This window comes from Leopardus geoffroyi, chromosome A2 (genome assembly GCF_018350155.1).
Source record: "Leopardus geoffroyi isolate Oge1 chromosome A2, O.geoffroyi_Oge1_pat1.0, whole genome shotgun sequence".
NCBI classification, from domain to species: Eukaryota; Metazoa; Chordata; class Mammalia; order Carnivora; family Felidae; genus Leopardus; species Leopardus geoffroyi.
The window spans coordinates 4,936,370-4,958,494 of NC_059331.1; the positions used below are offsets into that span (position 1 = coordinate 4,936,370).

The window sequence follows — 22,125 nt, forward strand, 5'->3', positions numbered from 1 at the left end:
TTGTGGTTCGTGACTTCGAGCCCCACGTCGGGTTCTGTGCTGACAGCTCAGAGCCTGGAGCCTGCTTCGGATTCTGTGTCTCCCTCTCTCTCTGCCCCTTCCCTGCTCACACTGTCTCTTTCTCTCTCTCAAAAATAAAAATAAAAACATTAAAAAAATTGTCCAAGGGCATATGATGAGGGAGCATAAAGCAAGCTGAGGGCAAAGGACAGGCTAACTCCACTCCCTCCCCCCAGGTGGGATATGTGTGATATTCCTCGGACACTCCTGGCTGCCCAAGAACAAAGGAAAGGAAAAAATCAAATGGTTGATTGGTAGACCTCATAGTCATGCAGGACAAGAGTCCCCTTCAGTTTATGGATGACTTAGTAAACTGCAAGGAAAAGGCAATCTTATCCATAGCCTCATCGCCAGAAGACTACAGACTCCGTTTTCCTAGAGCTCTAATATCACCCTCTTCAAGATGTAAAGGCATTTAGGTGTTTGTCATGGTGATGTGAGAAACAAAGGGAAATGAAAAATGAAATTTCCTTATTGCTTACATTGACAAGTCCTTGAAACAGGCAGAGTGACCTCCCTCTAAGAGCTCAGCTGTCTCCGTTATGATACTTTGCTAGGGGCAAAAGAGAATCTTGGCTTAACCTTATCTTGACCCCCCACCTGCACCCCAGGATCCTGTGAGTCTCCTTAAACACCTAAACATTCCTTTGCAAACCTTCTTTATCTTTAACTCTGAAGTATATGCTGGAAATTATACTCCAAACATATGGCCCTTGACATACATCTGAAGGGTCTCATGACTGAGGTTTGACGAAACGGTAATAAATGACGTTTCCTAACAGCAGCTAGCCCTTCAAGGTCCTGGAAACCTTGCATCCAAAATTCTTTAGAGACTTACACTGTCCCTAACCCCTTTCCAACCTGAAGGTATATAATCAGTCACTCTTCACAACCTCAGTGCAGCCCTTTCTGCCCATGGTTTCTGACTCCATGCTTTAATATAATCATCTCTTTTGTACCAAAGACGTCTTCAAGAATACTTTCTTGGCCATCAGTTCCAAACCCCCACCACCAATCCACAACATCATCAAACTCAGTGGTAAAGTGCAGCTCTGAAGCCAGACTCCTGGCATTTTGAGTCCTGAGTCTCCCATCAGCTGTGTAACATTGGGCAAGTTACTTAGCCTCTCTGTGTCTCACAGGCTTCTTAATAGGAGTCAGGGTCAATGGAAGCCTTCGAAGAGGGTGTGGCATTCAGCGTTAGCCACAGTTAGACACTTCAGTGCCCACTACTTGTGGGCCTACCAACCAGCAAGTTTTCCTCACCTCCAGCCTCTGTACACGCTGTCCCTCCCCTGGGTCTGCCGTCCTTCCCCTACTTCTCTGATCACCTTCCCCCAGCTTCCCAGGCTGGGTCCGGGCCCTGTGATGGAAGTGTCTTGTGACTCATCCTTGTCCCTGCCTGCCCTCCACACCCAACTGATCCCTTTGAGGGTTGAACCTGGGTAGTTCTTGGTCACTGCTCTGTCCTCAGCACCGGGTTCAGGGCCTGACACGTAGCAGTTGCTCGAATGACATTTACTGAATGTGGGGGGCAACGGATACTGAAACTTCCCCCACCCCCCATGAATACAGGTTTCTCAACTGTAAGCACAACCTCTGTGTTAGATCTCAACACCCAGAAAGGCAAGAAACCTGGCTAGCAAAACAGATCGGTCATTATTGTGCAGCTGTAAGTGGCAGATGGCTCCAGGGCGGGGACAGGATTGCCCAATACTTGGGGGGAAGTGGGGGGCTCAAGGCTCAGGGAGCTGGGTGTGGCACGTGCCCCAGGCACCCTCCTCCTCCCCCTACTGGCGCTTTGGGAGCCTGCCAGAGTGACGAATGTGTGTGTGGAGGGGGTGGGAGCAGGCGGGAATGGAAGACATCCCCGATGCTGGGATGATCACAATAGTTCCCACCCACTGTCTGTTTTGTTGATTTTGGACAGGCCTTTTGGGAACCCAGAATTGGTCATTCTAGAGGCAGATAACAAGGAGCTGACTCAGGAGTTGAGGGGGACTAGGCTCCGGCCCCCCTGGTGCCCATCAAATACATCCCTAGAACTGCCTGACCCTGCCCCAGAGCCCTGGTCCTGCCCACCCTACCTCCAGACCTCCCGCACTTAACACTAACAAAGTATTTGCCATTTATCTGCACTTCAAATTGAACTGAGTGTCCGGTGTTTTGTCTGGTTACCCTGGCTGGAGGGAAAGATGAGAAAGGGAAGGAAGTGGGGATGATTTCTGGGTGGGGGGAGTCGAGGCACCCCCTCTCCCACCACACACCCTCTCAAGTGTGAGAAGTAAGGGAGATGATTCATTTTCTTTTTTTTTTTTTTTTTATATATGAAATTTATTGTCAAATTGGTTTCCATACAACACCCAGTGCTCATCCCAAAAGGTGCCCTCCTCAATACCCATCACCCACCCTCTCCTCCCTCCCACCCCCCATCAACCCTCAGTTTGTTCTCAGTTTTTAACAGTCTCTTAAGCTTTGGCTCTCTCCCACTCTAACCTCTTTTTTTTCTTTTTTCCTCCCCCTCCCCCATGGGTTCCTGCCAAGTTTCTCAGGATCCACATAAGAGTGAAACCATATGGTATCTGTCTTTCTCTGTACGGCTTATTTCACTTAGCATCACACTCTCCAGTTCCATCCACGTTGCTACAAAAGGCCATATTTCATTTTTTCTCATTGCCACGTAGTATTCCATTGTGTATATAAACCACAATTTCTTTATCCATTCATCAGTTGATGGACATTTAGGCTCTTTCCATCATTTGGCTATTGTTGAGAGTGCTGCTATGAACATTGGGGTACAAGTGCCCCTATGCATCAGTACTCCTGTATCCCTTGGATAAATTCCTAGCAGTGCTATTGCTGGGTCATAGGGTAGGTCTATTTTTAATTTTCTGAGGAACCTCCACACTGCTTTCCAGAGCGGCTGCACCAATTTGCATTCCCACCAACAGTGCAAGAGGGTTCCCGTTTCTCCACATCCTCTCCAGCATCTATAGTCTCCTGATTTGTTCATTTTGGCCACTCTGACTGGCGTGAGGTGATACCTGAGTGTGGTTTTGATTTGTATTTCCCTGATAAGGAGCGACGCTGAACATCTTTTCATGTGCCTGTTGGCCATCCGGATGTCTTCTTTAGAGAAGTGTCTATTCATGTTTTCTGCCCATTTCTTCACTGGGTTATTTGTTTTTCGGGTGTGGAGTTTGGTGAGCTCTTTATAGATTCTGGATACTAGCCCTTTGTCCGATATGTCATTTGCAAATATCTTTTCCCATTCCGTTGGTTGCCTTTTAGTTTTGTTGGTTGTTTCCTTTGCTGTGCAGAAGCTTTTTATCTTCATAAGGTCCCAGTAATTCACTTTTGCTTTTAATTCCCTTGTCTTTGGGGATGTGTCGAGTAAGAGATTGCTACGGCTGAGGTCAGAGAGGTCTTTTCCTGCTTTCTCCTCTAAGGTTTTGATGGTTTCCTGTCTCACATTCAGGTCCTTTATCCATTTCGAGTTTATTTTTGTGAATGGTGTGAGGAAGTGGTCTAGTTTCAACCTTCTGCATGTTGCTGTCCAGTTCTCCCAGCACCATTTGTTAAAGAGGCTGTCTTTTTTCCATTGGATGTTCTTTCCTGCTTTGTCAAAGATGAGTTGGCCATACGTTTGTGGGTCTAGTTCTGGGGTTTCTATTCTATTCCATTGGTCTATGTGTCTGTTTTTGTGCCAGAGATGATTCATTTTCAAAAGTACCAAATAAAAGCTGTGCTGTGTAGTTAACAATAGCTTTACAACATATTGGAAATATGTTCGAACCCCCCTCCCCCCACCACACACACAATGGAGTCCCAAACCCTTAGACGCTTCACTTCCTGGTTCTTCTCTCCCTCTCCATTTTGTGGGCTTATTTTGGTGGGCGTTGCAATGAGCATGCACCAAAGAACTGATGTTTCTGTGGCACCTCAAAGAATGTTTATTTGTTCCAGTCAGACTACTTTTTGCCTTACATGGGCATAGGCGACATCTGGATAAGACTGTAACATCTGTAGTACTTAGCCAATGAGGAACCAGGGGAGGGACTTGCACTCTAGGAGATAAATTGCCTGCTGTAACTGCCCCGAGTGTGCCTGTCTATCAGACACCTGCTTTTGCTAGAACGTTGATTAAAACCTCGCTTCACTGTGCTCCAAGTCTCTGCATCCCTCCTTTGATTGGATCAGTGAACTTATTGTTCACATTTGGGGGCTCGTCCGGGATTGATCTTGACCTGTGGGGTCCAGGTCCTGTGAGATGGGAGACACAGCCCACTCCAGTTTGTGTGGCCTTTCCATGGGAGGGCCCCTGCGGGATCTGTGGAGTTCCAGACTTTTTCCTTTGGAGACAGAAGAAGTGACGCTGGGGAAAGAGTGAAAGAGAGGCACCACGGAGACCTGATAACTTTGTGCAAGGACCAAGGTAGGAAAATTGGACTCTAAGTACTGCCTTGGGGATTGGGAAATCCTCAGAACCTGAGTATGTGTGACTAAGACGTATCCTAGACATGAAGCGAATGGGGAGACTTGATCCGTTGTCCTGTTCTCCTGCAAGGAAATAGCTGGAGACAGATGAAGTGGGTTCTGGAGAGTGCAAGAAACCTCCATTAAGGGAGGTTGAGCGCCCCAGGGAAACTCAGGAGCAGAAAGTAGCCTGGTCAAGGATGGGAAACAAAAATTCTAGCCCTAGGGGTAAGGGAAGAGACACCTAGAAAGAGGTGGGGTCTCTACAGATTCCCCCAGATAGTCCGTTGGGGCAAATGTTAGGGTATTGGGAGGATGCTTCTTGTACAAGGAATAAGGACAAACATAAAATTATCAAATTCTGTTGTTTTGTTTGTATTAAAGACTCAATTAGAAGGCCATCTGTTTTCTGTCTAAGAGGAAGACTGGGTCTATCAGGCCCTAATTTTTTATGTGGATGACAAAAGTTCTAGTGCACTGGAGGAAAGGGATTATACTCTTTAAGACTGAGGAAACATGAGATCTTCTTCAGTCGCCAAGGACTCCCCCTTGGGATGCCTTTTAACCACTGGAATCAAGTCAGATTGCAAGATCTAAAAACAAAACAAAACCTGATCTGTTTTGTAATACTGGTCTCAATACTCCTTAGGAGATGAGGAAAATGGCTCATTAATGGGACACTAAAGTTTAATACAGAACTCTTCTGTAAGAAACAGGGCAAATGGACTGAGGTACCCTGTGTCCGGGCTTTTCCAGGCTTTCATGGGCCTAAACCAGGCTCCAGAACTGAAGGTCCCTTGCAGAATGTGTTTGCCCAACTGAATTTTGGCTAGTAACCCCCCTTTGATATATTGGATATGTAAACAGGCCTCTTCAAGATAAACCCAGGTTTCTGGAAAAGCTGTATGTGGGGGTTTCTCCATCATTCATTTCCTGGATTAATAACTATGATAATTGGCGCCAATTGTCTGTGGTTAGTCAACCTCAGGAGGGAGACTTTAAGGAATATTCCCAAGCAGCTGCCGAAATGTCTTTCTTTTGTTTCAGGGAAATTCCCTGTGTTCTCTGGACTGACACAGACTTCATATTTCCACTTTGGTGGTGGTGGGAGGGAACAAAGATCAAAATCATGGCGTCTGCTCCTCTCTCTGGGCTGACAAGGTTTAGAACCATGAATCTTCTTTCTCTGCCTTCTGCGAGCACCTTACCTCTTCTGCCTTCTCCTCTCCCTCCTGTTTCTGCACCACGTAGGGTGTGGCCTGCATGACTGATTCCATACCCTCCTCAGTGCCTCCAGCACCATTGGCTCCTCCCCACCACCTTTGATGTCAAGAAGCAAAGAGCACCCACTTGGACGCCCACTTCAGATTCCCCCACTGGTGTCCCAGGTGAAAACTGACAATGGGGAACAAGTGATTCACTTTTAAGTGGACACAGGTGGAACACATTCAATGTTTAAACTGATTTAAGTTTGTTGTTTTAATTAAGATAAGTATGTATTTAGACTTATCAGCATTAAATATGAAAGTTATTCTTCTGGCCAGGGTGTTCAGCCAGTTGAACAAAATTTTCCCAATGTAGACCCTGATTAGGACAATAATGATCCTGGTAACAGGGTTAAGATGCAGGATTTAAGAGAGCTAATGATCAAAGCAATCAGGGAATCAGCTCCAAGGTATCAGAATGCCAGGAAGACTTTTGGGATGCAAGAAGAGAAGGAGGAAAACCCCAAGTGCTTTCTTAAGAGACTTTAGGGATCAAATGAGGAAATATTCAGGCCTAGATCCAGAAGACCCAATGTGGCAGGGTCTCCTGAAGGTTAATTTTTCACTAGCAGTTGGCCTGGTATTGCCAGAAATTTACAGAAGGTGGATGGAGGGAATGAGAAGTAGATAGAAGAACTGCACAGGGAGGCACAAAAGATATTTATCTGTAAAGAGGAATGAAGAGAGACAAAAACAGAAAGCAAAGATTATGGTAACTACTGTGGAGAAGATGTTTGAAAGGAAAGGGGGAAACAGAGGACCCCTGGGATGGAAATGATGAGGAATCAAAGGCAAGAGGAATATAGCTTAAATAAATCTCCTTACAGCTTTCAGCCCACTGACAGACACCTGAAACATGCAGGACATGACGTTCCTCCAACTCATGGCTGCCTTAATGCCTTAATGTTTTTGTTTTATTACGTAGGTTTACTGAAGGTCAAATAAGCTTGTGTTATCTCTGTTGCAATTGGTTAGCAAAAATAACACTTAAAATGATGGCTAATTCTGTCTCAAAAGTTTCGTGGGTAGATAATTGTTAAGACAGCATTCAAAGTCTTTGATAGCCTGAAACCTTAAAGTTTTGCTTGCACAATAAATGGGATTAAATTCATTGGATATCTAATGAGATAAAATGCTAAAGCATTGATTACTAAACATAGGTTTGTTTTTAATTTCTTATTGTAGAGAAACGAAGGCTACTTGGGTTTGTTGGTAACATGCTTTGTACTTAATAAACTCATAAATTTGCCATCTAAAGAATTCTAATGTAACAGTTCACAACTGGTAACTACTTAGTTTTCACTGAAGACAAAGGTTTCTAAGAGATAAAATTCTTCTAAGAGTTAAAATTCTGCTGAATGTCATTAAGATTGATGGAAATAAGGAAAACAACTCTGTATGTAAAAGTAGATGTGTAAAAAGTATTTAAAAAAATGGAAATGGGAGTGCCTGGGTGGCTCAGTTGGTTGAGAGTTTGACTCTTGATTTGGGCTCAGGTAATGATCTCACTGTTCGTGAGTTCGAGCCCCACATTGGGCAATGCACTGACAGTGTGGAGCCTTCTTGAGATTCTCTCTCCCCACCCCTCTGCCTCCTCCCTCCTTTGTGTGTTCTCACTCTCTGAAAATAAATAATAAATAAACTTTTATAAATAAATAAAAATTAAAATTAAAAAATTCAAATACATTTTTTTTGGAGGTAAAAGAAAATAATTTGTCCTAAATGAGACTGGTAGTTTGGAGAGGAATGGCTTGGGACAAAGTCTAAATGCAAAGGAATGTTTTAGAACGTTTGTGAAGGGAAATCTTTGGAAAGGAATTTTATGTGTGGTCAGGACAGACTAAGGTTAAAATGAATGGATTTTAAAAGTACACTGGTGAGTCATTTTGCTACACTTAGCCCAGTGGATGCTGACTTGTACCAATCTAGTGACCTTAAAATGGACACCCCACATGGCTGGAACATATTTGTGTTTGCATTGCTGGAAAAAAAAAAAAAAGGCAGGGGAATAGACCTCAGCTTTGACCCTTTTACCCCCTTAAAGGCTGATTTTATCCTTGGTGGGGGTGGGAAATGGTTTTCACTGGCCTTTTAAGGTTTATTTGTAGGGGCACCTGGGTGGCTCAGTTCGTTCAGCCTCCGGCTCTTGGTTTTGGTTCAGGTCACGATCTCATGGTCTGTGAGCTCGAGCCCCACATTGGGCTTGGGATTCTCTCGCCCCCTCCTTTCTGCCCCTTCCCCTCTTTCTTTCCCTTTCTCCCTCTCTCAAAATAAATAAACATTTAAAAAATGATAAAATATATTTGTAAAGAGGAACAGTTTTATTATATTCAATACATAAATTACTGTTGGGCCAACATAAAATTAATGCATCCGTTGACAAAAAAAAACAAAAAAAACAAACAAAAAAAAAAAGCAGTCTTGGTTGGTGACAGTCAATAACTCCAAAGTCCAGCAGGCAGGAAACGGAGGGGTAGGAGAAACCGGGGAAGACGGCTCAGCTCTCAGCCTGGGTGAGAGCAACTACACCCAGCACCTCGCAAGACTGACAGGGCTTTTGGCTGCTGGTCTCATAGCCAGCCAAAACACGGGGCCAAGAGATGTGGCTTCTGCTGGCCAACAATCAGCGTCCAGAGGTAAGGTTTCTCCTGGCCAGCTATAGGAAATTGAGAAGAAGGATGCCTTTCCCTCCTTTTTCCTATAGATGGGCAATTCCCCACGCAAGGCTAATATTCCTTTGGGATGCATTCTGAAAAACTGGGATGATCCTGATCCACAAACCATAAAGAAAAAGCGACTTATTTTCTTTTGCACCAAGGCCTGGCCCCAATAGGAATTGGAGGAGGAAACCTGACCGCCAGAGGGAAATACCAATTATAATGCTATCCTACAGTTTGACTTGTTTTGTAAACGTGAGGGGAAACGGGGAGAAATCCCCTGTATTCACTGTTTTGGGGCCTTAAGAGAAAATCGAGATATGTGTAAGGTTGATCCTGGCCTATTGGCAACCCTTTCCAAGTGTTCACAATGATGAAGGGAGGGAACTAAGAGCCCCTTGCTGTACCCAAAGCAGACCTAGAGAAGGAGGAAGGGGTCTTTAACCTCAACAGCCTCCTCCTTGGGTCCTGGATCTAAATATCCAGACTTAAAAACGTGCAGTTCTGCTCCCTGCTGCCCACCTTATCCAGACCCTCCCCGTAATGCAGCAGGCGTGTTTCCCCTACAAGAAGCTAGAGTGCTGGAAAGAGAAACGCAGGGAGGAACCACCATGATAAGACTTCAAGTACCCTTTTCATTGCAAGATTTAAGACAGGTAAAAGAATTAGGTAAATTTAAGACAGGTAAAAGCATAGGTAAATTATCTGGATCATCAGAAAATTTAGAGGCTTTTCAGAATTTTAGGTATGTTTTTGATACGATGCTTTTGTTGAATCAGACTCTTAATGAGACAGAAGCCTGGTGTTCTGGCAGTGGCTGAAAGATAGGGGAATGAACAACTCCTTAATTATCATGGGACTGGAAGTCCTATAAGGATCTCCCAGTTCTCTACTGGGATTTTGGCAGTTCCGCCCCAAGATCCTAGTTTGGACTATGATAATCCCATTGGGGAATGGTGTCACTGTCACTTTCAAGCTTGTGTTTTGGAGAAATGAAGGAGGTATAAGGTTAAGCCCTTAAGTTATGCTAAATTAGTCACTATTTGACAGACACAGGATGAGAGCCTGGTGGCCTTCCTGGAAAGGTTAAGGTTAAATACACGGCTATCTCCCCAGATACTCCCTGAACCTAAGGCGATTCTAAAGGACAAGCTTGTCACTCAATTGGCCCCAGATATTCAAAGGAAGCTGCAAAGATTGGCTGTTAGCCTGGAGGGACCCTGGAGGAGCTCTTAGGGGCTGCCAGTTGGGTATATTATGACTGAGATCAAGAGGAAAGTAGGGAACAGGAAAGGAGTCTTTAAAAAAAAAAATCTAAGGCCTTAGTCACAGCCTTTCAATGTCATAACAGACTTCTGCATGTCCTGGCACCAAGTGCCATTTATGCGGCCATTCAGGGCAAGAAGATGAGAATGTCCTCAGAGGGGACAACAGAAGTCAAAACCCCATAAGCCATGCCCCTTGTGTGGAGACAGTCACTGGAAAGTCTGAATGCTCTCGGGGACCTCAAAGACTAGTGTCCCTGAAAGGCATGAATGGGACCTTGGCTCTTCATGTTGTCTCCCCTGAACCAACTGAAAATTGGAAACCCAGAGCCTCAGGTAACTGGAAACAGAAGGAAAATGGGTTGAGTTCCTTCTTGACACTGGAGCCACCTTTTCTGCCCTCTTCCCACTCCCGGCCAACCATCCAAATGCAGCGTGACAATTACAGGCGTCTCCAGAAAACTTAGGATGAAATTTTTCTCTGAGCCAATGGGGTGCATATGGGGAAATTATTTTCACGTTCTTTTCTGATGATGCCAGAGAGCCCCACTCCCTTGCGAGAAGGAGACATTATGACTGAATTAGGTATTATAGTGCTACGAGCTCCAGGACAGATTAACAATGACTTAAATTTATAGTAATCTGGATATCCAAGATCAGTTTTTCCTTGAGGTAAAATTAAGAACACCTCATGGAGTTGTTCCTAAGGAAACTGGATGGCCAAAGGAAGATTTGAGGATTGAGAACCACAAGCTAGTTCAAATGCTTAATTCTTCTAACTGACAATAACACAAGATCGAAATAAATTTGGAAGAAGGAGGAAAAACTATAAATTTTAAAAAATGAGTAGACATGTCAGGGATTTTGGATGGCTACAATGCCTCTTTACTTCCCATGGTGTGACCTCCTTCCTAGGAAGCATTGCATTTGGAATGTGAATGCCTGTTTGTCTAATATTCTTTCTATAGGTCATTTGTAGAAGCTGCCACATATGCCAGAAAAATAAGACATCCAAGAAAAATTTGCTAGCCCAGATGTTCCAAATACTCTCCCATTGTTTCAGACCTCTGGATCGACCTCTGAACTGCCCTGACTGCCATACCCCGTCATGGCCCGTTTCAGCAGGAAGCAGTTAAGATCAGTCATTATTCCAATTCCAAATGGCAGGAGTCACGTGTTCAAAGAGGGGAGTGTGATAGGAAAAGACAGGATTCAGTAGGCAGAGAGGGAAAGGTTAGGACCTGAGCTCCCTGGGTGGAAAAAAATCCCACACGTAGTTTGGAACAATGCTGGGAGTGTCTGACCACAGCAAACCTCCTAGGGTGTAAGGTTCCTCTTAAGAAACAAATGTCTGTGTCTTAGGCCAAAAATAACCTATTATTATTGAAAGATAAATCTGACTGTGAAGATGAGGGCCAACATTTGCTGAATATGTTTGCGAGACCTCAAAAATTAAGGACATATAAATGAAAATGGAATCAGCTTAGAAGAGAAGGGATTGTGAGAAGTAAGGGAGATGATTCATGTTTAGAAATACTAATAAAAGCTGTGCTAACAACAGGTTTGCAACCTATTAGAAATATGTACGCACCTCTCCCCCTCCCCAGTGGAGTCCCAAACCATTAAACACTTCACTTCCTGGATCTTCCCCTCCGTTTTGCGGGCTTATTTTCACAGTCTTTGCAAAGAGCATGTGCCAAAGAACAAAGGAGGGGACTGGAAATTTCTGCGTCACCACAGGAAATGTACGTTTGTTCCAACAGACTACTTTTTGCCTTACGTGGACACAGGTGACTTCTGGGTAAGGCTGTAACCTCTGCGGTATTCAGCCAATGAGGAATCAGGGGAGGGACCAGCACGTTGGGAGATAAATTGTCTGCTGCACACCTGCTCTTGCAAGAATATTGGTTAAAACCTTGCCTCACTGTGCTCTGAGTCTCTGTGTGCCTCCTTTGATTGGCTCAGTGGGCTTAGTTCTCACACTGACTGCAGTGATTTCCCTGCTGCACCCCCCACCCTCACCCTTCAGAGTCAGTGTCAGGCCTGAGAACAGCAGGGACTGCCCCTCCCCTCCTGGCCCCCCACTTCCAGGATGGGGTCCTTGCTACACTGCTTTCTGAGATTTTCCCTCCAGGACCCACGGCCAGGGCATCTCCCCCACCATGCAGCCCAGGCCTCCCCTTCTCCCACTACTCATTACTCATTAACTGGAAGGAAAACTTGGCCCTGTTGGGTCTGATCTGCCCCATGGCTCCTTCCCCCACTCCCCTGCACCCCTGACTCAAGCTCAGGAGAGGCCTGAGCATCAGGGACTCCCACCCTGGAGGATGCAGGGGCAGACTGGACATTCACAGCCATGAATGTCCCTCTGAGCATTGGGTGACAAGCCAGTGGCCTGGGGCAGGCAGAAGGCTCAGGCTGGTGTCCTGCACGTGGTGAGGCCTCACTGCACATGGACTGTATGTTTATTGTTTCCAACACCTACTCCTCCTCTTCCTTACCTTGTTTTGGTGACTGTCCCACTAGGCCTCAAATCCAGGGTCCCCCATTTTCTACTTCTCCTGTGCACTCACCATCCCAGTCTGTCTGTCTGTTGTCTGAACCCCTGTGGTCTGTGGCCTCCCTGCTGCAGAATCACTTCTTCCAGCCCATGTACACACACAATATCGTATTTCATTCCCTGTGAAGTGGGGACGCTTATTATCACACCCATTTTACAGATGAGGAAACTGAGGTTCAGAGAAGTGAATTGACTTGCACTGGGCTACACTTAATCTGTCCCCTGTCCTGCACACACGTGCACAGAGACATGCACAGTGACACAGGAGACCCACCTGCCACAAGCCCTGAGCCCCTACTCACCAGCAGGGGTGTGGCCATCTCCCCCAGCAGCCAGCAGCAGCAGCAGCAGCAGCAGGAGGCCCAGGCCAGCTGGCACGCACTGCAGGGCTGTCTTCACCTGTGGCTGTGCCCCAGCCTCGTGAATGGGATGTCTGTCCATCCTCCATGAACACAGAGGACCGCAAACCATCTCCTCCAGGCCTGAGCAGACAAGGTCCTGAGACACTTCAGGGCTGGGTTGCACACTTGGGTCCCTGAGGGCAGGGAGGAAATCACAATTGCCCAATAGTCCTGGACTTCACATGCTGCAGACAGGCACCCATGGGTCCCGGGGTTCGCCCCTCTCCTTTCCCCACTGGCCCTCCTCTTCTTCCTATCCTCTCACCCCCAGGCTGGCTCTATCTCAATCTCAGTCATACAGACTCTCACACATTCCAGGGGCATCTAAAGATGTGACTCAGGTAGGGATGGAGGAGAGAGGCCACAGCTTTTCCCTGTGGCTGCTTCATTCCCTCGTGACCAAATATTTATAGAGCATCTCCTGTGTGCCAGGCATTGTTCGAAGTTTGAGGGCACAACATGAAAAAGAGAGACAAAAGTCCCTGGTGTTAAGGAGCTCCCATTCTTGGGGTGAGAGACAATGAGCCTGGTAAAGAAGAAAATACTGTATAGTGTTTGAGATGGTGGTTAAGGAAGTGCAAAATACAAGAGTGGTTGCATGCATGGATGCAAATTCAAATTGGAACTCACAGACAGGTCTTGTAACCACCAGCCACTGGATTAACTAGGCTGAATCCAAGGCCTGGGAGTCGTCCCGGGGGCACCTCGAACTGGCCTGAGTAGCCCTCTTTCTCTTCTCCCCCACATCCCCCCTTTTCGCAAGCCCTGGCCATTCAGTCTCAACGTCTGATCTGAACCCAGCCGCCTGTTTCCAGACCCACTGCTATTGCCTTTGCTAAGTGCTGTGGGCTGAGTGTCTGTGCCCCTCCCCTGTTCATTTGGTGATGTCCTGATCACCTACCTGATGGCCTCTGTAGGTGGGGCCCTGGGGAGGCGGTTAGGTCAGGAGGGTGGAGTCTTCCTGATTGGGATGAGTGCCCCTGACGGGAGACTCTCTCCCTCCCTCTCTGTCTCTGCCATTTGAAGACGTTTGAGGACCCAGTGACAGGGCCACTGTCTACAAGCCAGGAACAGAGCCCTCACCAGAGCCCGACCAAGCTGGCACCTGTGTCTCAGACTTCCAGCCTCCAGAACCCTGAAAAATGCATGTCTGCCGTTTGAGGCGCCCGGTGTAGGGCATCTTGTTACAGCCGCCAGACTGCACTAACACACTAGGGCATCCGTCATTTCTGGCCTGATTCTTGCAGTCGTTTCCAGCTGGACGTTTTCTTTGCCTCTTGCCACCTCATAATTCATTCTCTGCCCTCTACAAGTGTGAACTTGTTTATTTGTTTCCTTTAATTTATGTGGTTTAATTTAATTTACTATTTTCTTTTATTTTAGAGGTGAAATTCACATAACGTAAAAGCAACCATTTTAAAGTGAGCTGTTCAGCGGTATTTAGGGCATTTCCACAGTCAGACAACTCTGTCTGGTCCCCAGACGTTTTCAATGCCTCGAAAGGTAAGCCCATACCCATAAAGGAGTCCCCATCCCCCAGGCCTCCCAGCCCCTGCCAACCACTAGTCAGCTTTCCTGCTCTATGGAGTTACCTGTCCTGAATAGTTCAGGTATTTCAAAAAAGTGGAAATACACAACCTGTGGTCTTTTGTGTCTGGTTTCCTTCACTGAGTATAATGTTTTCAAGTCTCAGCCAGGTCCTTGCTTGTTAGGGCTGAGGAATGTTCTAGTGTATGGACACATCCCAGTTTGCTTGCCCATTCATGCACTGAGGGATGCTTCAGTCGTTTCCACCTTTGGGCTACTGGGCAAAGTGCTGCTATGAGCATGCTCGCACGTATATTTGTCTGGGTACCAGCTTCCAGGTCTTTGGGGAGATAGCTAGGATTGGAATTGCTACCATCAGCTTTCCAAACACATAAGTCAGCCTTCATGTCTTCCCTGCTTAAAATATTGCAGTGGCTTCCCACGGAGGCCTCAGGGGCTAGCACATTATGCCTCGTGGCCCAAATCCAGCCATCCCCCTCTGTGTGTACGGGAGTGGCTCACTTTAGTGAGCTGCAGATACCCACCAGGGGCTTCCCTCTCTGCCTGTTCCCCACTCTGCTCCCAGTGCCCACCTCCCTGACTCACAGCCAGCATCTCACCACGTCCACGCCCTGTGCTGGTCATACTGGCCACCACCTACATGTTGGAGAATCCTGTGTTGGTAACTACAGAGCACTGAGTGAATGAATCTCATCCTGGGGGTTGGTGGCTCAGCGAGTTGCCTTGCCTTTGACAAGCTCATCCAGAAGAGAAAGTAGACCTTGGGATGGAAAGGTTGGCTGGGATCTGGGTATCACTGGATCAGAGAGAAACGGACCTTGAGGTCACCTCCTACTGCTTCCACCTTTCTGGATCTCCAAACTGCTCCCCTTTGGGTGAATCCCTTATCATGGAGAGAACAGCTCTGGCTGCTGGGCATAGAGGATGCCCCCCACCCAGGATGGCCCATCCCATGTGAAGAAGGCATGGCGGGACACAAGTTTCCTCTCTTGTTTCAGAAGAACCTTCATGATCTCCTTGATTTTATCTTGGCCCTCAAACCTTAAGATATTTACTATCTGGCCCTTTATAGAAAAAGCTTGGCCTTCCCCTGAGCTTAGAGTAGACACAAAGTGATCTTCACTATCTTGAAGTCCATACCCTGTGCTCACTTGGCCTCAGGCATCTTGAGGACTTTGTATATACTGTTTCCTTCATCTGGAATGTTCTTTTCCAGATTCTCCATGGCTGGCTCCTCCTTGTCATCTGTGTGTTGGCTCAAGAATTCTCTCCTGACAGAAGCTATCCCTGTATTCCCTGACCATCTGCATTAGTCAGGGCTCTCCAGAGAAAGAACCAGTAATATCTCTATCTGTCCATCCATCCATCCATCCACCCATCCATTCATCCATTCATCCATCCATCCATCCATCCATCTGACCATCCATCCATAAATCCACCCATCCATCCATCCATTCATCTGTCCATCCGTCCATTTATCCATCCATCCATCCAACCACCAATTTTGCAATCCACCCACCCATCCATCCATCCATTCATCCATCCATCCATTTGTCTGATCATCCATGCATCCATCCATCTACCTGCCCAACCATAAATCCATCCATCTGTTCATCCTTACATCCATTCATCCAACCATCCATTTGTCCATCCATCCATCCACCCATCCATCTATTCATCCATTTATATATTCATTCATCCCTTCACCAACCAACCATACATCCATTCATCTATTGCCTACTATCTATCATCTATCTATCTCTATCTCTATCTCTATCATTTAACTATTTATATGTATTATCTATGTATGTATGTATGTATGTATCTATCAATGATCTGTGTGCACACGTGCATACACACACACACACACACACACAATTTATTTTGAGGAATTGGCTCATGTGACTATCAGGTTCAGCAAGTCCAATATTGATGGGACACATCAACTCCACGCTATCTTTAGAATGTGAGTTTCAAAGATCATGTCTGTGTTGTCACAGTCTGGAACCACAGGTGCTCAAACAAAAAAATATCAATGTATTAAAAACAAAAGGAAGGAAATCAATCCCAGGGCAGAAGAAAGGGAGAAATTGGCATGAAAAACATCACAAGAAGGACATAAAGGCGGGTGGGCGGGCGTCTGGTCAGAGGTCACCTAGTGAGGCTGGGACACCTAGTGAGTGGTGAGAATTTTTGAGTCTCCCATTGACAGAGGTGCCTGACATGCTGGAAGGAGCAGGGGTGCTGTGAATCTATTTCCCCTATATTCAGGGAATGGGGAGGTGGGGATCGCAGGACCTGGGGTCTTAGGGGAAATGGGCTGAGAAGGGGTGACTGCCAGGCTCAGGGATTTTCCCATGATGACCTCATCTACAGCCAGGAACTGGATCCCACCATCCATAGACCAAGACTTACTAGTGGTGTTATTAATCAGAAGAGGCATCCAGGGGCCCAGTTCCGATCAGCAGACAGTGAAACCATTTGCCTGTGGCTGCTGCCCCCCATGCAGCTCAGGTGATGCTGCGACCACAATACCCCCTGAACGCCCCCCCCCCCCTGCTTCAGCCCTTGAATGCTGACTCATGCCTTCCCCTCCCTGGCTCACTGATCCACAGTGGAAACTCGCCTGTTCTGCCTTGTATCATCACCTCCTGGGCAAAGCCATGTGGAATGCACACAAAGTAGTGAATGGAGTTGTAAGCGAGCTGCAGATGAGGGGCAAGTGGGGAGAAGGTGAGAACAGGTGGGGAGAAAGGTGAGGAGGCAGAGGATCCAGGTGGGAGGAAGGTGAGGAGGCGGAGGGTCCAGGTGGGGAGGCAGGTGAGGAGACAGGATCCAGGTGGGGATGAAGGTGAGGAGGTGGAGGACGATTGGGAAGAAGTTGAGCAGGGGGAAGATCCAGGTGGGAGGAAGGTGAGGAGGCAGAGGGTCCAGGTGGGAGGAAGGAGAGGAGGCGGAGTATCCAGGTGGGAGGAAGGCGAGGAGGGGGAGGATCCAGGTGGGAGGAAGGTGAGGAGGCAGAGGACTGTGGAGCCCTCGTGCATAAGATGCTCGTGAGGGCTGGGGTAAAGCAGGTGAGGATACTGGTACCCACACAGTGGATGAGAGAAGGATGTAGGTGAAGATACTGGTGAGGACCCAGAGGAGGAGGCAGAGGACACACAGGTCACGATGCAGGCGGAAAGAAAGCAAGTAGGTGAGCACTGGGCGCAAATGCAGGCTCACTTCAGACTACGTGCAGGTGCAGTGCAGGTGCATGTGGGCACGGGCTCCCTGGGGGAGGAAGCAAACGTGCAGGTGATCCACAGGGAGGAAGGAGTTGGAAGGAGTTGCAGGGGAGGAAGCAGGGGATCACAGCTGCCTCTTCCTCCCTCTCCAAGACCTTCCGACTTTGGGAGACACATGAACTCTCAGTGAAGCTTTATTGTGGGGACTGTGGGCAGGGGTCAGTTGGGACAGCCAAAGACAACCATGTTCTCAGCGAAGTTGGCCAGGTCTTGACACAGCTTCTCATTCTCCTCATCCTGGCATTCATCAGATTCTGGCCACAGCTCCACCCAGGTGTCCTTCCTGATGATGTAGCTGATGCTGCGGGGAGGACGGCAGGTCAGGATCAGGGCAGGGAAAGCATGGGAAGGGGCGACCCACTGCGGGGGGTGGGGCATGCACAGGGCTGACACTCACTTGTGTTTCTCTCCCCACAGGTCGGCGGACATGCCCCACATGAGGTAGTGTTTCCCCTCCTGCAGCTTCAGGGCTTCTCTGCACTTGATGTGGCTGATGAACCTGCGCTCCTGTCCAACCTGCACCTTATCAGAGCCTGGAAGGGACGGACAGGGACGCTGAGTGGGGGAGGGCAGGGAACCAGCAAGAAGGAAGTGGAAAGACGGAACACAGACTGCAGGGCTGACCTGATTTGATGATCTGCTCGATGACCATTACGTAATCATCAAAGTCTTCTGACAGCTCCTTCTTGAGAAGCCTGGTCTTGTACACTGATGGGGGAGGAGGGGAAGGACGGTGGGGTCACGGGCAAGGGGGGCTGTGGGGACCCTCACCTGCAGGCGCACCTGGGCGTATGGCGTCCCCAAGGAGACACATGCAGGGTCACAGCCACACGTGCAACAGTCCCTGCCCCCCAGTAACACACCTGCCACATGTGTTCCCACAACCACCACGTCACACAGCCACACACGGCCATGTGCACAATTACACTCACCACAGCGGAGTCCTATGCATAACCTCCCATCCACTATCCCCCACAAGCACTGTCTCTTATCTCCATGGCTTGGCACGACTACAATGTCACACACACAACGGGCAGATGACCATATCCGCTCTCACACTGGCTGCACACCTGGCCGACTCATTAGCGTGGCTCCCCATGAACTCATGGCCCCTCATAACACATTGACACCCACACACACATCGCCTGCAACCACAGCCTGACGTATAGCCATATGCAGCCAGGGGCACTCACAGCCAGTCTCACACACAGCCATGGCCACACAGTGTCACTCACCCAGGCACCCACGTGCACGTGCCCACTCACCGTAGTCTACTCCTGGTTCACAGGCCTTGTCCAGACGCTCGTCCAGGGTGGTCTTTTCATCCATCGGGTGCATGAAGCAGTTCTCTGTGTGGTGGATGAGTGGGGGACATGGTTACATCACATGTGTTGTCCAGGGCCCCCCACCCCTGGGTCCATGTGGATGTCCATGGGTGTGGGGCCAACACTTCCTGACAATTTTGTGTCCACCCTCACCACATCGGCACACGTCTGTGTGACAGAGCTTGCTCCGCAACCCGTCTTCTTTGTCTGGGTGGTAGAACTGGATGCAATTCTCATCTGTGGGCAGAGTGGCAGGGAGGTGTCAGAGGGCTAGGGCCTCCAGTCCAGAGACCCAGGGGCTTGGATTCCCAACTCCAGTCCCTCAGACCTGGAGAGGCCAGGTCCCCAACCCTGGGACCCTCAGGCCCCGCCTCGCACGGATCCCTTGGACCCTCAGGCCCCCAGGCCCCCCAGACCCTAGGTGGGCTGCTCACTCAGGTTGTAATAGGAGTACACCTTGACCGACCCGGGCTGGATAAGGCCCACGTTGAAGTACTGGTGCACCTTGAAGGTCAGACAGTCCTCCTGGTCATGTGAGATCTGGGTGGAAGGAGGAGGCTGGTCAGTGGGGCGACAGGTCGTGTAAGATATGGGGGGGGGAGGAGGCTGGTCAGTGGGGCGACAGGTCGTGTGAGATCTGGGGGGAAGGAGGAGGCTGGTCAATGGGGCGTCAGGTCGTGTGAGATCTGGGGAGAAGGGGGAGGCTGGTCAGTGGGGCGACAGGTCGTGTGAGATCTGGGGGGAAGTAGGAGGCTGGTCAGTGGGGCGACAGGTCGTGTGAGATCTGGGGGGAAGGAGGAGGCTGGTCAGTGGGGCGACACGGAATGGAGCCCAGCATAGGGTCCTGGGGGTTGAGACAGTGGTGGAGAAAGTGAGGGAGCAGGAGTCTCCACCAAAAGACTGATGAGCACTTCAACACAGCCATTTTCCACTTCGCCAAGGCTTGAAGCTACATTATCCCTGTCAGCTTCCTTTCCTAGTCCAGTGTGGCCATGTGATTGAGTTCTGGCCACCAGACTGCTGTCTCTGCCCATAAAAACACCCACGGTTAATGGTACTGAATGCGATATTTAAAAGTAGTTGTTGAGGTGGCACCAGGAGGGCATAGTCGGTTAAATATCTGACTCTTTATCTCAGATCAGGTCATGATCTCATGGGTTTGTGACTCTGAGCCCCACATTGGGCTCTGCTCTGACAGCACAGAGCCTTCTTGGGATTCTGTCTTTACTTCTCTCTGCCCCTCCCCTGCTTGTGTTCTCTCTCTGTCTCTCTCAAAATAAATAAACATTAGAAAACTGAAAAGAAAAACTTATTGAGAGGGTAGATCTTAAAAGTTCTCATCACACACACACACACACACACACACACACACACATGTGCATGCATTAAAACTATGTGAAGTAATAAATGTGTTAAGTAAACTTATGGTGGTGATCATTTCCCAATATACACATACATCAAATCATTATATTATGCACCTTAAACTTACACAATTTTATATGTCAATGATACCCCATTCAAGCTGAAAAAATAAAGACAAAGAAAGGGAGAGAGAGAGAAACAGAAATAGATATACATAGACAGGTGTACTTGGAGAAACAGGCTAGCACTTAATGAAGTTGGGTAGAGAGTATATGGAACTGTGTTTTACTGCTCTGCAACTTCCCTGTAAGGTTGGAATCCTATAAAAATTTAAGTGCACAAAAACTCCAGTACAAGAAAACGTCAACCACTAGCTCATGCACAATCCTCTTTTCTTCCAGGGAGGAGGGGTCCAGCAGAGGACTCTAAGATCCTAGGGATTGCAGAGCCCCAAGAAGGAATGTGAGCAGATCCCTGACTTAGTGTGTGGAGCAGAAAACCCTTCCCTTAGCCTCACAACTGGACTTTACCTGAGTGGGAGGCACAAGACTCTTGTGTTGGGACCCTCATACTCTTGAGAGGCTTATTACAGCAGCTAGTGTTACTTATGCTGACTAATATGCGGTGAGGGGACTTTGGGAATTTTGGAAGTTAGCAGGGGGCATGTGAAGATAGGGAAACGGAAAGATGTAAGTAGGGGAGAGGAGGAAGCTCAAGTCAATGTTAGAGAGGAAGGCAGTGACAGAAAGTCCGATGGAGAGTAAACACGGAGAGAGAAAACCCAGGGGGAGCGGAGCAAGGGGAATGCTTTTCAGCACTGAGCACTTTATTTTTTAAACCCAAGTGGCTCCTTTCAAAAGTTGTTTAGGACTACGATGAGAAGTTGGAGGAAGCAAGTGTAAAATGAGGTTGGAATGAGACTGGTCAGAAGGTAAGCTGCTTAGAAAAGATGAGACGACCTGGGTTGTCCACCTTCTTTTTATGCCCCTTCCCTCCATCACCCAGCAGCACAGACCCCTCACTTCCTAGACTGGGCCTGGTGTGGCCCAGAAGGAGGCCTGCCTGGTAGACGTCAGATCCCCATTGGAAGCCTTACCTTGTCCAGGTAGATGGTGACGGTGTTCTTATTGTTCATGTCACACAAAGAGAGGTATCTTCCAATGACGTTGCTCAACTGGGGAAAGGTAAGATTTGTGAAATCGTCCTCAAACCCCTGCCCACTGATGCCAGCCCCCAAGCCCAAGCCCTTCACACCTGGTGGAGATCACCAGTGTCAGGAGAAAAGCCAGTCATCATGGATATATCCAGGATCGACATGGTAGCATCCTGGTCTCCCAGGTACCTGAATAGGGCAGGGAGAGGGCACTTGAGTCCCAGGGTAGGGTCAGCCCTGGCGCACAGTGTCTGTACAAGGGGGTCTGGTCAGAGACTGGGGTTACTGGTTCCCACACAGCAGCACAGAAGGATATTAGATTGTGGGAAACATTCCCCAAATGGAATAAAGGAAAGGCAGTGTCATGGTCAAGGTGACTAAAAGCTCAGGCTCTGGAGCCCCTTTGCACGGGTTCAAATCCCAGCTCCATATGACACTTGATGAGTCACTTGACCTCTCCATGCCTCAATTCGTCCAGAAAATGCAGACGAGAAAATGTTACCATGGTCTAGCTCAATAACGCCAGGCCCCCAGCACCAGGGTACAGCAGTCGTAATTGCATAAAGTACGAGTACAAATCTTGTCTCTGGATCTTGAGTCCACCAATCATTGTGCAAATCACAGACACGCATCACGGTCAGTGACCAATCACGTCATTCCTTTCAAAGTCTGTCTGTGATGGGTCACTGAGCAGTTCATGCACAGACAGCAAGGCCTGTGGTTGTGGTACTTCCTTATCTCCCAGGGATAAGCCGCATGACGTTTC

At 48.1% G+C, this 22,125-nt stretch overlaps 1 protein-coding gene and 1 long non-coding RNA gene across 2 annotated transcripts in view; one reads left to right on the plus strand and one right to left on the minus strand.

Moving 5' to 3' along the window:
- Positions 1 to 4,038: 4,038 nt before the first annotated feature.
- On the plus strand, positions 4,039 to 16,954 carry LOC123605208. Its single transcript, XR_006715648.1, has 3 exons — positions 4,039 to 4,495; positions 14,068 to 14,187; positions 16,848 to 16,954. It is a non-coding gene; the product is annotated as an uncharacterized LOC123605208 (long non-coding RNA).
- A 683-nt stretch (positions 16,955 to 17,637) lies between these two features.
- LOC123605204 (complement C3-like) overlaps positions 17,638 to 22,125 on the minus strand; it is a 59,193-nt gene continuing 54,705 nt past the window's right edge. Inside the window, exons 20-27 of the mRNA XM_045491754.1 lie at positions 21,461 to 21,548; positions 21,303 to 21,380; positions 19,279 to 19,384; positions 18,998 to 19,081; positions 18,785 to 18,868; positions 18,144 to 18,227; positions 17,917 to 18,052; positions 17,638 to 17,820 (exon numbers count right to left, since the gene is read on the minus strand). Coding sequence (XP_045347710.1) covers positions 17,679 to 17,820; positions 17,917 to 18,052; positions 18,144 to 18,227; positions 18,785 to 18,868; positions 18,998 to 19,081; positions 19,279 to 19,384; positions 21,303 to 21,380; positions 21,461 to 21,548 — 802 coding nt within the window. The 3' untranslated portion in view covers positions 17,638 to 17,678. The remainder of the gene's footprint in view (positions 17,821 to 17,916; positions 18,053 to 18,143; positions 18,228 to 18,784; positions 18,869 to 18,997; positions 19,082 to 19,278; positions 19,385 to 21,302; positions 21,381 to 21,460; positions 21,549 to 22,125) is intronic.